General features: G+C 47.0%; 1 protein-coding gene across 1 annotated transcript in view; it reads left to right on the top strand.

Moving 5' to 3' along the window:
- LOC138638316 (inactive ubiquitin carboxyl-terminal hydrolase MINDY-4B-like) overlaps positions 1–13814 on the top strand; it is a 134893-nt gene that overhangs the window by 86895 nt on the left and 34184 nt on the right. The window contains exons 6-7 of the mRNA XM_069727524.1: positions 6617–6711; positions 9033–9198. Coding sequence (XP_069583625.1) covers positions 6617–6711; positions 9033–9198 — 261 coding nt within the window. The remainder of the gene's footprint in view (positions 1–6616; positions 6712–9032; positions 9199–13814) is intronic.

The following is a 13814-nucleotide window of genomic DNA, read 5'->3' on the forward strand; positions in this document are numbered from 1 at the left end:
TTGGCTCGGCTGAGTATGAATATGTAAGGGGTGGTCTGCCAACAGCCATCTAAGGTTAGATCACTTAGCAGGGTTGTGAGACAACGTGCACATGTTGCGGGTTGGTGTGAGGTTTTTTCTGCACTGTTTGTGCAAAATCCGCAGGTAATCCGCACTGTGGATTACCCGCGGATTTACTGCAGTTTTTGTGCTGTTTTTGTGCAGATTTCACCTGCGGTTTTACACCTGCGGATTCCTATTGAGAAGCAGGTGTAAACCGCTGCAGAATCTGCACAAAGAATTGACATGCTGTGGAAAAAACACAGCTGCGTTTCCGCGCTTTTTTCCGCAGCATGTGCACTGCAGATTTTGTTTTCCATATGTTTACATGGTACTGTCCACCGCATGGAAAAGAGCTGCAGATCCGCGGCGTCAAATCCGCTACGGATCGGCAGCAAAATCCGCAACGTGTGCACATACCCTTAGATGGCTAAAGACATCAAATTAGCTACTGATATTAATGCGATTTTAACCCCCTCATGACATCTGCCATACATTCAACATACATGTCAGAAGTGGGTGTATGGAGCGGGTTTACTCAGCCAGGTCGCCCCATACCTGGTAGGTGATGGCTGCGCATAGCCAGGACCAGCCTCTAACAATTATGGGTGGAGCAGAGCTCTGCCGCGATTGTTAATTTGTTAAATGCGGCTGTCAATATTGGATAGCAGCATTTAATACGTGTTGCACCACTGCATATAGCACAAGCTATCTGACATAATGTGGCTAACACTAACAATAAAAAGTAAAAAAAAAAAAGTTGAAAGAAATAAAAAATACTAAAAGTACAAATCACTCCCATTTTCTCCCACTGAAAATGAACATATTAAAAAAAAACTAAATACACATATGTGGTATCGCCAGATTCAGAAAAGTCCAATCCATTAAAATATAAAAACAATTAACAGGATCGGTAAACACCTTAGACAGAAAAAATTAAGAGCGCTAAAAGTATATTTTTTGGTCACCGCAATTCCACAAAAAAGGCTGTAACAAGCAACCAAACATTCACATCTATTCCAAAATGGTAATAACAAAAATGTCATCTCGCCCCACAAAAAAATAAGCCATCACACACACTGCTGAAAAATAAAAATGTTACAGGTCTTGGAAAATGGCAACAGAACCCAAAAAATTGTTTTTGAAAAATTCTGATTTTATTTTCACCACTAAAATAATAAAAAAAAACTGGACATGTTGGGTATGGCCGTAATCGTACTGATGAGCAGAATCATATTGCATGCTCACTTTTATCACAAAACGTACACTTTATGAACATCTCCTAAAAAACAATGTCAGAATTGTGGTGGTTTCCACAATTTCACCACATTTGGAATTTTTTTGCCATTTTTCAGTGCCCTACGTGGTAAAATGAATGCTGTCATTCAAAAGTACAACTCGTCCTGCAAAAAACAGGCCCTCATATGTCAATGTGGACAGAATTGTCCGCAGCGTGAAGGGGTTAATAAAGTGCAATCATTTTCTGCAATGCTGTGTAATAAGTTACAGGAAACAGTAACATACAGTCAGGTTCATGTTATAATATGAAAATAATGAGAGATGGGTGTACATGCAAACCTACAATCCACAAAGAAAGAGTGTGATTACTGCGATCCAACATTAAATGTTGCTTTCCGCTGCATCAGTAGAAATAAATTACAAATACCTTACTTATGTTTAATGCCCCCCAGTTTCTACAAACTTGTGCTGCCATTAATAATGTGCAAGGAAACAGAGAGACCTGTAGCCCTTACTACGACCATTTTACAGCACCAAACTCAGGATCACCATTGACTTCTATGTGGTTTGAGTTCAGGGTTAAGTTCTGGTACCTGAACCGAACTTTGGAGTACAGATCTACCAAACCCACCAAACCCAAACATCCACGTATCTACTTATCCCTAGTGGTGATATTTAGAAAGCAGAGATGGATGTTGAGATCCAGCGAGTTTGGCCGAAAAGTTAAAAAAGTTCAGGTCTGGGTACCAGAACAGTACCCGGACCCCATTCACTTGAATGGGGGGCCTGAACACCCAGTGTTTGCCAAGCTGTGATGTGCATGACAGCGCAGCAAACATTGCTTCTGATCGGCGGTAAAATCATTACCACCAGTCAAACAGCCACAGTTCACATGCTGTCAAATTACAGCATGAGCCTGCAGCTGTTGCAGCTGTGATCGGAGGTAAAAAGTTTATCTCCGAACACTGGAGTAGGCTGATAGGACTACTCTTCCCATAAGACACCTATCTATTACTAATCCTATAGTTGTCTGGTAAATAGAAACACAAATAAAAAATAAAACACATTTTTTTCATTTTTATTTAAAAACTAGCTGAAGAGCCCGGCGTTGCCTGGGCATTGTAAATATCTGTGGTTAGTTATAGCACCTCCCATCTCTTATTTTCCCATCATGCCTCTCATTTTCTCCCTAACACCTCTCATTTTCCCCCTCACTCCTCTCATTTCCCCCTAACACTTGTCATTTCGACCTCACAACTGTCATTTTCCGATCACTCCACTATTTTCCCTCACTCCTCTCATTTTGCACTCACACCTTTTCATTTTCATCTCACACCCCTCATTTTCACCTCAGTATATGCATGTTTGTCATCTCCCTTATATATAGTATACACCTGTATGTCTTCTCTGGTATATAGTGTATACCTGTATGTCATCTCCCCTATAAATAGTATATACCTGCTGTATGTCATCTCCTCCTGTATATTGTATATACCCATGTGTCATCTCCTCCTGTATAAAGTATATACCTGTATGTCATCACTTCTGTATATACTATATACCTGTATGTCATCTCCTCCTATATATAGTATATACCTGTATGTCATCCCCTGTATATAGTATATACCTGTATGTCATCTCCTGTATATAGTATATACCTGTATGTCATCTCCCCTGTATATAGTATATACCTGCTGTCTGTCATCTCCTCCTCTATATGCCTATGTGTAATCTCCCCTTTTATATAGTATATACTTGTATGTCATCTCCTCCTGTATATAGTATAAATGTGTGTCATCTCCTCCTGTATATAGTATGGACCTGTAAGTCATCTCCTCCTGTATATAGTATATACCTGTGTGTCATCTCCACTGTATATAGTATATACCTGTGTGTCATCGCCCCTGTATATAGTATGTACCTGTATGTCATCTCCCCTGTATATAGTATATACCAGGTTGTCATCTCCTCCTGTATATAGTATATACCTGTATGTCATCTCCTCCTGTATATAGTACATACCAGGTTGTCATCTCCTCCTGTATATACTTATACCTGTATGTCATCTCCTCCTGTATATAGTATATACCTGTGTCATCTCCCCTGTGTATAGTATATACCTGTGTCATCTCCTCCTGTATAGTGTATACCTGTGTGTCATCTCCCCTGTGTATAGTATATACCTGTGTGTCATCTCCTCCTGTATAAAGTATATACGTGTGTCATCTCCTCCTGTATATAGTATGGACCTGTAAGTCATCTCCTCCTGTATATAGTATATACCTGTGTCATCTCCCCTGTATATAGTATATACCTGTGTGTCATCTCCTCCTGTATATAGTATATACCTGTGTGTCATCTCCTCCTGTATATAGTATATACCTGTATGTCATCTCCTCCTGTATAAAGTATCTATGTGTGTCATCTCCTCCTGTATATAGTATATACCTGTGTATCATCTGCTCCTGTATATAGTATATACCTGTGTGTCATCTCCACTGTATATAGTATATACGTGTGTAATCGCCCCTGTATATAGTATGTACCTGTATGTCATCTCCCCTGTATATAGTATATACCAGGTTGTCATCTCCTCCTGTATATAGTATATACCTGTATGTCATCTCCTCCTGTATATAGTATATACCTGTGTCATCTCCTCCTGTATATAGTATATACCTGTGTGTCATCTCCTCCTGTATATAGTATATACCTGTGTGTCATCTCCTCCTGTATATAGTATATACCTGTAAGTCATCTTCTCCTGTATATAGTATATACCTGTGTGGCATCTCCTCCTGTATATAGTATATACCTGTATGTCATCTCCTCCTGTATATAGTATATACCTGTATGTCTTCTCCTCCTGTATATAGTACATACCAGGTTGTCATCTCCTCCTGTATATAGTATATACCTGTATGTCATCTCCTCCTGTATATAGTATATACCTGTGTCATCTCCTCCTGTATATAGTATATACCTGTGTGTCATTTCCTCCTGTATATAGTATATACCTGTGTGTCATCTCCTGTATATAGTATATACCTGTAAGTCATCTCCTCCTGTATATAGTATATACCTGTGTGGCATCTCCTCCTGTATATAGTATATACCTGTGTCATCTCTCCTGTATACAGTATATACCTGTGTGTCATCTCCTCCTGTATATAGTATATATGTGTGTCATCTCCTCCTGTATTAGACCGTGTTCACACGTTATTTGGTCAGTATTTTTACCTCAGTATTTGTAAGCTAAATTGGCAGCCTGATAAAGCCCCAGCCAACAGGAAGCCCTCCCCCCGGCAGTATATATTAGCTCACACACACACATAATAGATAGGTCATGTGACTGACAGCTGCCGTATTTCCTATATGGTACATTTGTTGCTCTTGTAGTTTGTCTGCTTATTAATCAGATTTTTATTTTTGAAGGATAATACCAGACTTGTCTGTGTTTTAGGGTGAGTTTCATGTGTCAAGTTGTGTGTGTTAGTTGCATGTGGCGACATGCGTGTAGCAACTTTTTGTGTGTCGAGTTGCATGTGACAGGTTAGTGTAGTAAGTTGTGTGCAGCAAGTTTTGCGCATGGCGAGTTTTTCGTGTGGCAAGTTTTATTTGTGGTGCATTTTGAGTATGTGCAAGTTTTGTGTGAGGCAACTTTTGCATGTATTGCAACTTTTGTGCATGTGGCAATTTTTCCGCGTGTGCAAGTTTTGCGTGTGGCGAGTTTTCCATGAGGTGAGTTTTGCACGTGTGGCGAGTTTTGCGTGAGCCTAGTTTTGCATGTGGCGAGTTTTGCGCGTGGCGAGTTTTGAGCAGCGACTTGTGTTTCGACTTTTATGTGGCGAGGTTGGTGTATGTGTGGTGAAATGTGCGTTGAGGGTGATGTGTTCAAGCATGTGGTAGTGTGTGGCGCATTTTGTGTGTGTGTTCATATCCCAGTGTGTGGTGAGTATCCCATGTCAGGGCCCCACCTTAGCAACTGTTCGGTATATACTCTTTGGCGCCATCGCTCCCACTCTTTAAGTCCCCCTTGTTCACATCTGGCATCTGTCAATTTGCCTCCAACAATTTTCCTTTCACTTTTTCCCCATTATGTAGCTAGGTGCAAAATTGTTTGGTGAATTGGAAAGCGTGGGGTTAAAATTTCACCTCACAACATAGCCTATGACGCTCTCAGGGTCCAGACGTGTGACTGTGCAAAATTTTGTGGCTGTAACTCTGTAACTGCGATGCCTCCAACACTTTTCCTTTCACTTTTTCCCCATTATGTAGATAGGGGCAAAATTGTTTGGTGAATTGGAACGTGCGGGGTTAAAATTTCGCCTCACAACATAGCCTATGACACTCTCGGGGTCCAGACTGTGACTGTGCAAAATTTTGTGGCTGTAGCTGCGACGGTGCAGATGCCAATCCCGGACATACACATATACATACACACACACACACACACACATTCAGCTTTATATATTAGATAAGAAACACAGTTATATTATACTCAAATAACGCCCATTCAATTGAAGCTTTTGTGTCCTGTAAAACAAAAATAAAAAGCCACAATATCCCTCACCTGTCCGTTGTTCTGTCCCATGCCGTAATCCATGTCTGGGGATTAATAGTTTTCAACCTGGACGCTGCCAAGATGCGACCATCCAGGCTGAGAACCACTGGGAAAATCAGCTGCTGTGAGCTCAGCGTCAGTGACTAGAGGTGATCTCATTGAGGTTACCACCGGTCACTGATTTTGCGTTACCAGTCGGGTAAAAATGAACTGCGGTGACCTCGATGAGAACACCGCTGTCACAGTGAGAAAAGGTGTCACATTGCAGAGGTGAGTTCATCGGGAGAAATTTCTTACGGTGAACTCAGTACTGCACCTTGAGACTTTTTCTCATTGTGCTAGCGGTTGATCACCGTAGTTCATGGGCCCGCTCGCTGCAGCTCATACTTCCTTGCTTCTCAGCATGATACCACCATTCAGGCTAAAGAGCACATGTCACAGAGATGGATTACAGCATGGGACACTATGGATTCCAGCCATCCCTCCATCCATATCTCATCCATCCCTCATCCATCCTTCCCTTCATTCATCCCCCATACCTCCCTTCATCCATCCCCCATCCATCCATCCCTCTCTCATCCATTCTAAAGGAAACTGTAATTTAGTACACGACTTGCAGATAAACAGGCAGAAAACGTAATCTAGATTGAAACATTTTCTATTAGATATGAAAACCTATTGATTTTTATTATATGGTGCCGTTTAAAAGCGAAACATAATTATGTGTAGCTAACGTTCATCCAATTAATAATAATACAAACATATATATTAAAGGGGGGAACAAGAGCCATTCAGCTGGTGGTGCAAGCTCACATCATTAAGTACCTGCTGTTTACAAAGAACAAGCATGAATACACTTCTATAAAGAGGTAAGACAATGGGAAGGGATGGAACATGTATATATGGGCATGATTTATCAATGGCAATGTGTGTTTTACATAAGACATGAGGTTAAGCTGCAGAACATACTATGACGTGAAATTAGCGTCCTACAGATCATGGTATCCTAGAAAGCATAGCCATTAACCGATGAGTTGATATCTCGTGTGCCTAAAATCAGGATTACAGCTCACAATCTGTAATGTTATGCTTTAAATGTATGGCTAATATTTTAAATGCAACTGTGACATTTCAAGGTAAATAAGTCCAGCTTACTTCACTGATTAGCAATGACTGTACATACTGGATGTATATAGGAATACGGGTATCGGGTGTAAGTAGAAGTGGATATGGTGGTCTACTACTGGATTTAAGGTATAGGGGGAAGACTGTGGGGCAATAGGAAGGGGAGGAGTTTCTATCTATTTAAATGAGGATGTATGTGTCTGTAACATACCGTGCTGGGCTTATCACATGGATTCACAGCTGTATCAGCCTCCTGAGGAACCTTGACATGGGGAAACTTGTTGAGGCTTTACCCAAGTTACAGCAAAGTGTTTTATCAAGCTAAGTACCTTCTGATTGCTAACCACAGCATTTTTTTCTCACTGCCTTTATGAAACAGTTGATTCCTCTTTTTCTCATGACTGGGTATCAAATGTAGTCAGGGAGTTGTCAAGGAGCAGGAGCGCCATAGTCGTCATCAAATAGGGCGCCCGCCAACCTCCGCAAGATATTCAGGTGTGGAGTATAGGGCATCAGATACAGATTGTACTGTTGATAACATCTGATTACTTTGTTTTTTACTTTGCACATAGTCACCTTGCTTCTGATACTGGCCTTTATCTGGGCTGGTGTGAGCAAGGCCAGATCAGTTTTCGCACACTAACCTTTATCACCCCACTGTAACATTAGGGATATCAAGGGTTACACAGGGAGAGTCGACAATGATTGGGGGGTATTCTCCTCGTAATAGGGTGCCAACCTCCACTGGTGGGTAAGTGCTAAAGTCAGGCCTAGAGGAGGGGGTCGTCAACGCTGATTGCTTCCCTTTTCTGGCAAGGAGGGTATTTGATTAGTGTCAAGTATCAGAATATTGTTTTTATTTTTGGTACGGTTTGTTATAATTCTTGCCTTAAGTTTTAATGTGTATCTAATAAATGATAGTTTTAAAAGTTTAATCTTTTAGACATATTGTTCACATCCTGAGCACATATAGAAATTGTGATATGTATATTGGACATAACTTCACCAGCCGACCTTCTCATGTGTGTGGGAACCTCCCGACGTTCCCCTGATGACATTAAAGCAGTGATGTTAGCTTTCTGTTCTGCGCTCATCACGGAATAGAGGAGAAGCGGCTGAGATAAATGATCTGGCATTTTATTCATTGGAATCCCGGGTGTCTGTATGGATGGCAGAACAGTGGGTGGTCCTACTAATGATCGACAGCTGTCTCTGCACAGTCATACAGAAGACTGGTAATAATTGAATAGGACCAACCACTGGACTAATATTCGCACAAACAATCGATTCAATTAATAAAATGCAAGTTTTCATAAACTTTTACCACAAAAATGTATATCAATCTGATCAGCTCCTTCTGCTCTATAACATCCTGCCGGCAGTTCAGATACCATTTTCATCATGACAGATTCCCTTTAATGTCCTTCATGTAATGCATCAACAATGGTGGCGCGGAAGGGGCATTCTTTACCTGCTGCTTCATACCTCCACATATGATTGAGCTCCCAATTGCAGGAGACCTTCTGATCGGTCTATTTTTGGTGATCTCTTCAATCAAAAAGGGATTACCGAAGTGTCCCTTTAAAGGGGTTTGTCCGATGAAAACAAGTTAAAGCCTGTCCACTGAATAGATGGTAACTTGTTGATCGGTGGGGCTCCAACCGCTGAGAACCGCTTGTACTTGCTGAATGGAGCACCTTTTAGTATGGAGCGGCAGTGCGCATGCGTGACCTGAGCTCTAATCATTCCCTGTGGGGTTGATGAACAGCTTTATCCGGCAGTGAATGGAGCAGTGATCAGGAGTACAACCTGATAGATCATTTTATAACTGGCAGAAAAGTTTCCCAGTCAGAGATAAATACTCTCGGCAGTGACACTCAGTAATCAGCAAGTTATCACTTGTGGATAGGTGATGATAACCTGTTTTAACTGGACCACCCCTTTAAGGGACCTGATTTACTCGGTCCTTGTACTTAAAAACATGTAAAAATTCATACATTAATGTAATTTAATTAATGCACATTTTACAATAACTTTCTTTAAAATGTGTGTTTTTCTCAATTAGTTTATCAGAATTAAGCCAAAAACAGCAAGAAAGGGCCCTGGCAACATCAATGGCGGACATCCTTTGGACCACAGGAGAAATGAAGAGAGCCACCATCTGTCTCATCACGAGTGATTCATATTTTACAGAGAGCCCTGAGTATAAAACAGATAATTTTACAGAAAGAGTATGTAAGAGCGACACTTCTAATGGGATTCAATATCTAGAGCACTTAGGGCAAAATTTCCTAAATGCGACAGAATTTGGACTTAAATTGCGTCAGTAGGCTGGTGTACGCACAGGTCATAAAATGTCTTATTCGTTTTAGATGCTATGCATACCTCACTAGACTTCTTAAAACTTTTCTAAAAAAGATAAGAGCAAATACCACAATATTGTAAAAGATAAAATCACAAAAGATGAATCAGGGCCACATGATTTACATAACAAAATATGTCAGCAGGTTTTGCTATGTAGTCTGAGAGCAGCATGACGTAGGGGAAGAGACCTTGATTCCATCAATGTGTCAGAGATCAGCGCACAGGCTGTAGTTTCCCCATTTTGAAAATGATCCCCCCAGTACGTTTTGCCCAGCTCGTGCTTCTGGAGACATGCAGCGGCAAATTAAGCAGGCTCTCATTGCTACAGAAATGCCAAACATGTGGATGCTAAATGTGGTTTAGGCAGACTGGGGCTCAGAAGGGAGGGGGCATTTGGATTTGGGAGTGCAAAGTTCACTAGATTTTTTTTGGGGGGCGAGGAACCTTAGTGCTTTTCCAGAGCCTTTGTACTACTTTGTAACGTAGAAGGCCCCCATATTTCCATTAACAGATGATGGACCTGAGTGGGGACATGTTTTTCTTTTGTGCAAGGAGTTGAAGCTTTTATTGGGAACATTTTATATAATGTTTGTGATCACATTTATCAGGCGCTGAGCACTTATATTGGTGTTTCCATCTAAATCTTCAAATGATGTGATTCAGATGAAACCCCAGAGGGATCCATTCACTATAATAAGGCAGCAGAGTTACTCTGAACTCCATCTGGCCTCTGTTCAGCAGTGTCCTTCTTTTCAGAGGTGCACAAAACTGTGGCCACCTGCGCTTTTATGCACACCCAGGGCCGCCATCAGGGCACTACAGCCGTGACTGGCGTATGGGGCCCGGTGAGCAGAGGGGGCCCGCATCGGGCCCCCTCTTACCTGCTCACCGGGCCCCTACCGGCAGCCGCAGGCTGAACCGGGCCCTTAGCGGCGGCCGGCGCTACAGCTATACGCTATTGACGTGCGGGCCCGCGCCCGCACGTCAATAGTTAACAGCCGCCAGCCGCAGCGTGCAGGTCGCCGGCGTCTGACGTCAGTCGCCGGCGAGTGCACGGTGCAGCTGCGTGGAGAGAGGAGCGCGGCAGGTAAGTAGAACTTTTTTGTTTTTTTGAGAGCGGCGATGCGGGGGCGGGGGGTTGGGCCCAGGGCAGTAAAGCTGAACACAGGGTGGGGGCCCGGGGGCAGTAAAGCTGGACACAGGGTGGGGGCCGGGGGGCAGTAAAGCTGGACACAGGGTGGGGGCCGGGGGGCAGTAAAGCTGGACACAGGGTGGGGGCCGGGGGGCAGTAAAGCTGGACACAGGGTGGGGGCCGGGGGGCAGTAAAGCTGGACACAGGGTGGGGGCCCGGGGGCAGTAAAGCTGGACACAGGGTGGGGGCCGGGGGGCAGTAAAGCTGGACACAGGGTGGGGGCCCAGGGCAGTAAAGATGGATACAGGGTGGGGGCCGGGGGGCAGTAAAGCTGGACACAGGGTGGGGGCCGGGGGGCAGTAAAGCTGGACACAGGGTGGGGGCCGGGGGGCAGTAAAGCTGGACACAGGGTGGGGGCCGGGGGGCAGTAAAGCTGGACACGGGGGGCAGAGTGCTGGGCAGAGTGCTGGACAGAGATGGGGCAGAGTGCTGGACAGAGATGGGGCAGAGTGCTGAACAGAGATGGGGCAGAGTGCTGAACAGAGATGGGGCAGAGTGCTGGACAGAGATAGGGCAGAATGCTGGACAGAGATGGGGCAGAGTGCTGGACAGAGATGGGGCAGAGTGCTGGACAGAGATGGGGCAGAGTGCTGAACAGAGATGGGGCAGAGTGCTGGACGGAGATGGGGCAGAGTGCTGGACGGAGATGGGGCAGAGTGCTGGACAGAGATGGGGCAGAGTGCTGGACAGAGATGGGGCAGAGTGCTGGACAGAGATGGGGCAGAGTGCTGGGCAGAGTGCTGGACAGAGATGGGGCAGAATGCTGGGCAGAGATGGGGCAGAGTGCTGGGCAGAGTGCTGGACAGAGATGGGGCAGAGTGCTGGACAGAGATGGGGCAGAGTGCTGGACAGAGATGGGGCAAAGTGCTGGACAGAGATGGGGCAGAGTGCTGGACAGAGATGGGGCAGAGTGCTGGACAGAGATGGGGCAGAGTGCTGGGCAGAGATGGGGCAGAGTGCTGGGCAGAGATGGGGCAGAGTGCTGGGCAGAATGCTGGACAGAGATGGGGCAGAGTGCTGGACAGAGATGGGGCAGAGTGCTGGACAGAGATGGGGCAGAGTGCTGAACAGAGATGGGGCAGAGTGCTGGACGGAGATGGGGCAGAGTGCTGGACAGAGATGGGGCAGAGTGCTGGACAGAGATGGGGCAGAGTGCTGGACAGAGATGGGGCAGAGTGCTGGACAGAGATGGGGCAGAGTGCTGGCCAGAGTGCTGGACAGAGATGGGGCAGAATGCTGGGCAGAGATGGGGCAGAGTGCTGGGCAGAGTGCTGGACAGAGATGGGGCAGAGTGCTGGACAGAGATGGGGCAGAGTGCTGGACAGAGATGGGGCAAAGTGCTGGACAGAGATGGGGCAGAGTGCTGGACAGAGATGGGGCAGAGTGCTGGACAGAGATGGGGCAGAGTGCTGGGCAGAGTGCTGGACAGAGATGGGGCAGAGTGCTGGACAGAGATGGGGCAGAGTGCTGGACAGAGATGGGGCAGAGTGCTGGACAGAGATGGGGCAGAGTGCTGGACAGAGATGGGGCAGAGTGCTGGGCAGAGATGGGGCAGAGTGCTGGGCAGAGATGGGGCAGAGTGCTGGGCAGAGTGCTGGGCAGAGATGGGGCAGAGTGCTGGGCAGAGATGGGGCAGAGTGCTGGGCAGAGATGGGGCAGAGTGCTGCACAGAGATGGGGCAGAGTGCTGGGCAGAGTGCTGGACAGAGATGGGGCAGAGATGGGGCAGAGTGCTGGACAGAGATGGGGCAGAGTGCTGGGCAGAGTGCTGGACAGAGATGGGGCAGAGTGCTGGGCAGAGATGGGGCAGAGTGCTGGGCAGAGATGGGGCAGAGTGCTGGGCAGAGATGGGGCAGAGTGCTGGGCAGAGATGGGGCAGAGTGCTGGGCAGAGATGGGGCAGAGTGCTGCACAGAGATGGGGCAGAGGGCTGGACAGAGATGGGGCAAAGTGCTGGACAGAGATGGGGCAGAGTGCTGGACAGAGATGGGGCAGAGTGCTGGACAGAGATGGGGCAGAGTGCTGGGCAGAGATGGGGCAGAGTGCTGGGCAGAGATGGGGCAGAGTGCTGGGCAGAATGCTGGACAGAGATGGGGCAGAGTGCTGGACAGAGATGGGGCAGAGTGCAGGACAGAGATGGGGCAGAGTGCTGAACAGAGATGGGGCAGAGTGCTGGACGGAGATGGGGCAGAGTGCTGGACAGAGATGGGGCAGAGTGCTGGACAGAGATGGGGCAGAGTGCTGGACAGAGATGGGGCAGAGTGCTGGACAGAGATGGGGCAGAGTGCTGGCCAGAGTGCTGGCCAGAGATGGGGCAGAATGCTGGGCAGAGATGGGGCAGAGTGCTGGGCAGAGTGCTGGACAGAGATGGGGCAGAGTGCTGGACAGAGATGGGGCAGAGTGCTGGACAGAGATGGGGCAAAGTGCTGGACAGAGATGGGGCAGAGTGCTGGACAGAGATGGGGCAGAGTGCTGGACAGAGATGGGGCAGAGTGCTGGGCAGAGTGCTGGACAGAGATGGGGCAGAGTGCTGGACAGAGATGGGGCAGAGTGCTGGACAGAGATGGGGCAGAGTGCTGGACAGAGATGGGGCAGAGTGCTGGACAGAGATGGGGCAGAGTGCTGGGCAGAGATGGGGCAGAGTGCTGGGCAGAGATGGGGCAGAGTGCTGGGCAGAGTGCTGGGCAGAGATGGGGCAGAGTGCTGGGCAGAGATGGGGCAGAGTGCTGGGCAGAGATGGGGCAGAGTGCTGCACAGAGATGGGGCAGAGTGCTGGGCAGAGTGCTGGACAGAGATGGGGCAGAGTGCTGGGCAGAGATGGGGCAGAGATGGGGCAGAGTGCTGGACAGAGATGGGGCAGAGTGCTGGGCAGAGTGCTGGACAGAGATGGGGCAGAGTGCTGGGCAGAGATGGGGCAGAGTGCTGGGCAGAGATGGGGCAGAGTGCTGGGCAGAGATGGGGCAGAGTGCTGGGCAGAGATGGGGCAGAGTGCTGGGCAGAGATGGGGCAGAGTGCTGGACAGAGATGGGGCAGAGTGCTGCACAGAGATGGGGCAGAGGGCTGGACAGATTTGGGGCAGAGTGCTGGGCAGAGATGGGGCAGAGTGCTGGGCAGAGATGGGGCAGAGTGCTGGGCAGAGATGCTGGGCAGAGATGCTGGGCAGAGTGCTGGACAGAGATGGGGCAGAGTGCTGGGCAGAGTGCTGGGCAGAGATGGGGCAGAGTGCTGGGCATAAATGGGGCAGAGTGCTGGGCAGAGTGCTGGACAGAGATGGGGCAGAGTGCTGGACAGAG

Source organism: Ranitomeya imitator, chromosome 5 (genome assembly GCF_032444005.1).
Source record: "Ranitomeya imitator isolate aRanImi1 chromosome 5, aRanImi1.pri, whole genome shotgun sequence".
Classification (NCBI taxonomy): Eukaryota; Metazoa; Chordata; class Amphibia; order Anura; family Dendrobatidae; genus Ranitomeya; species Ranitomeya imitator.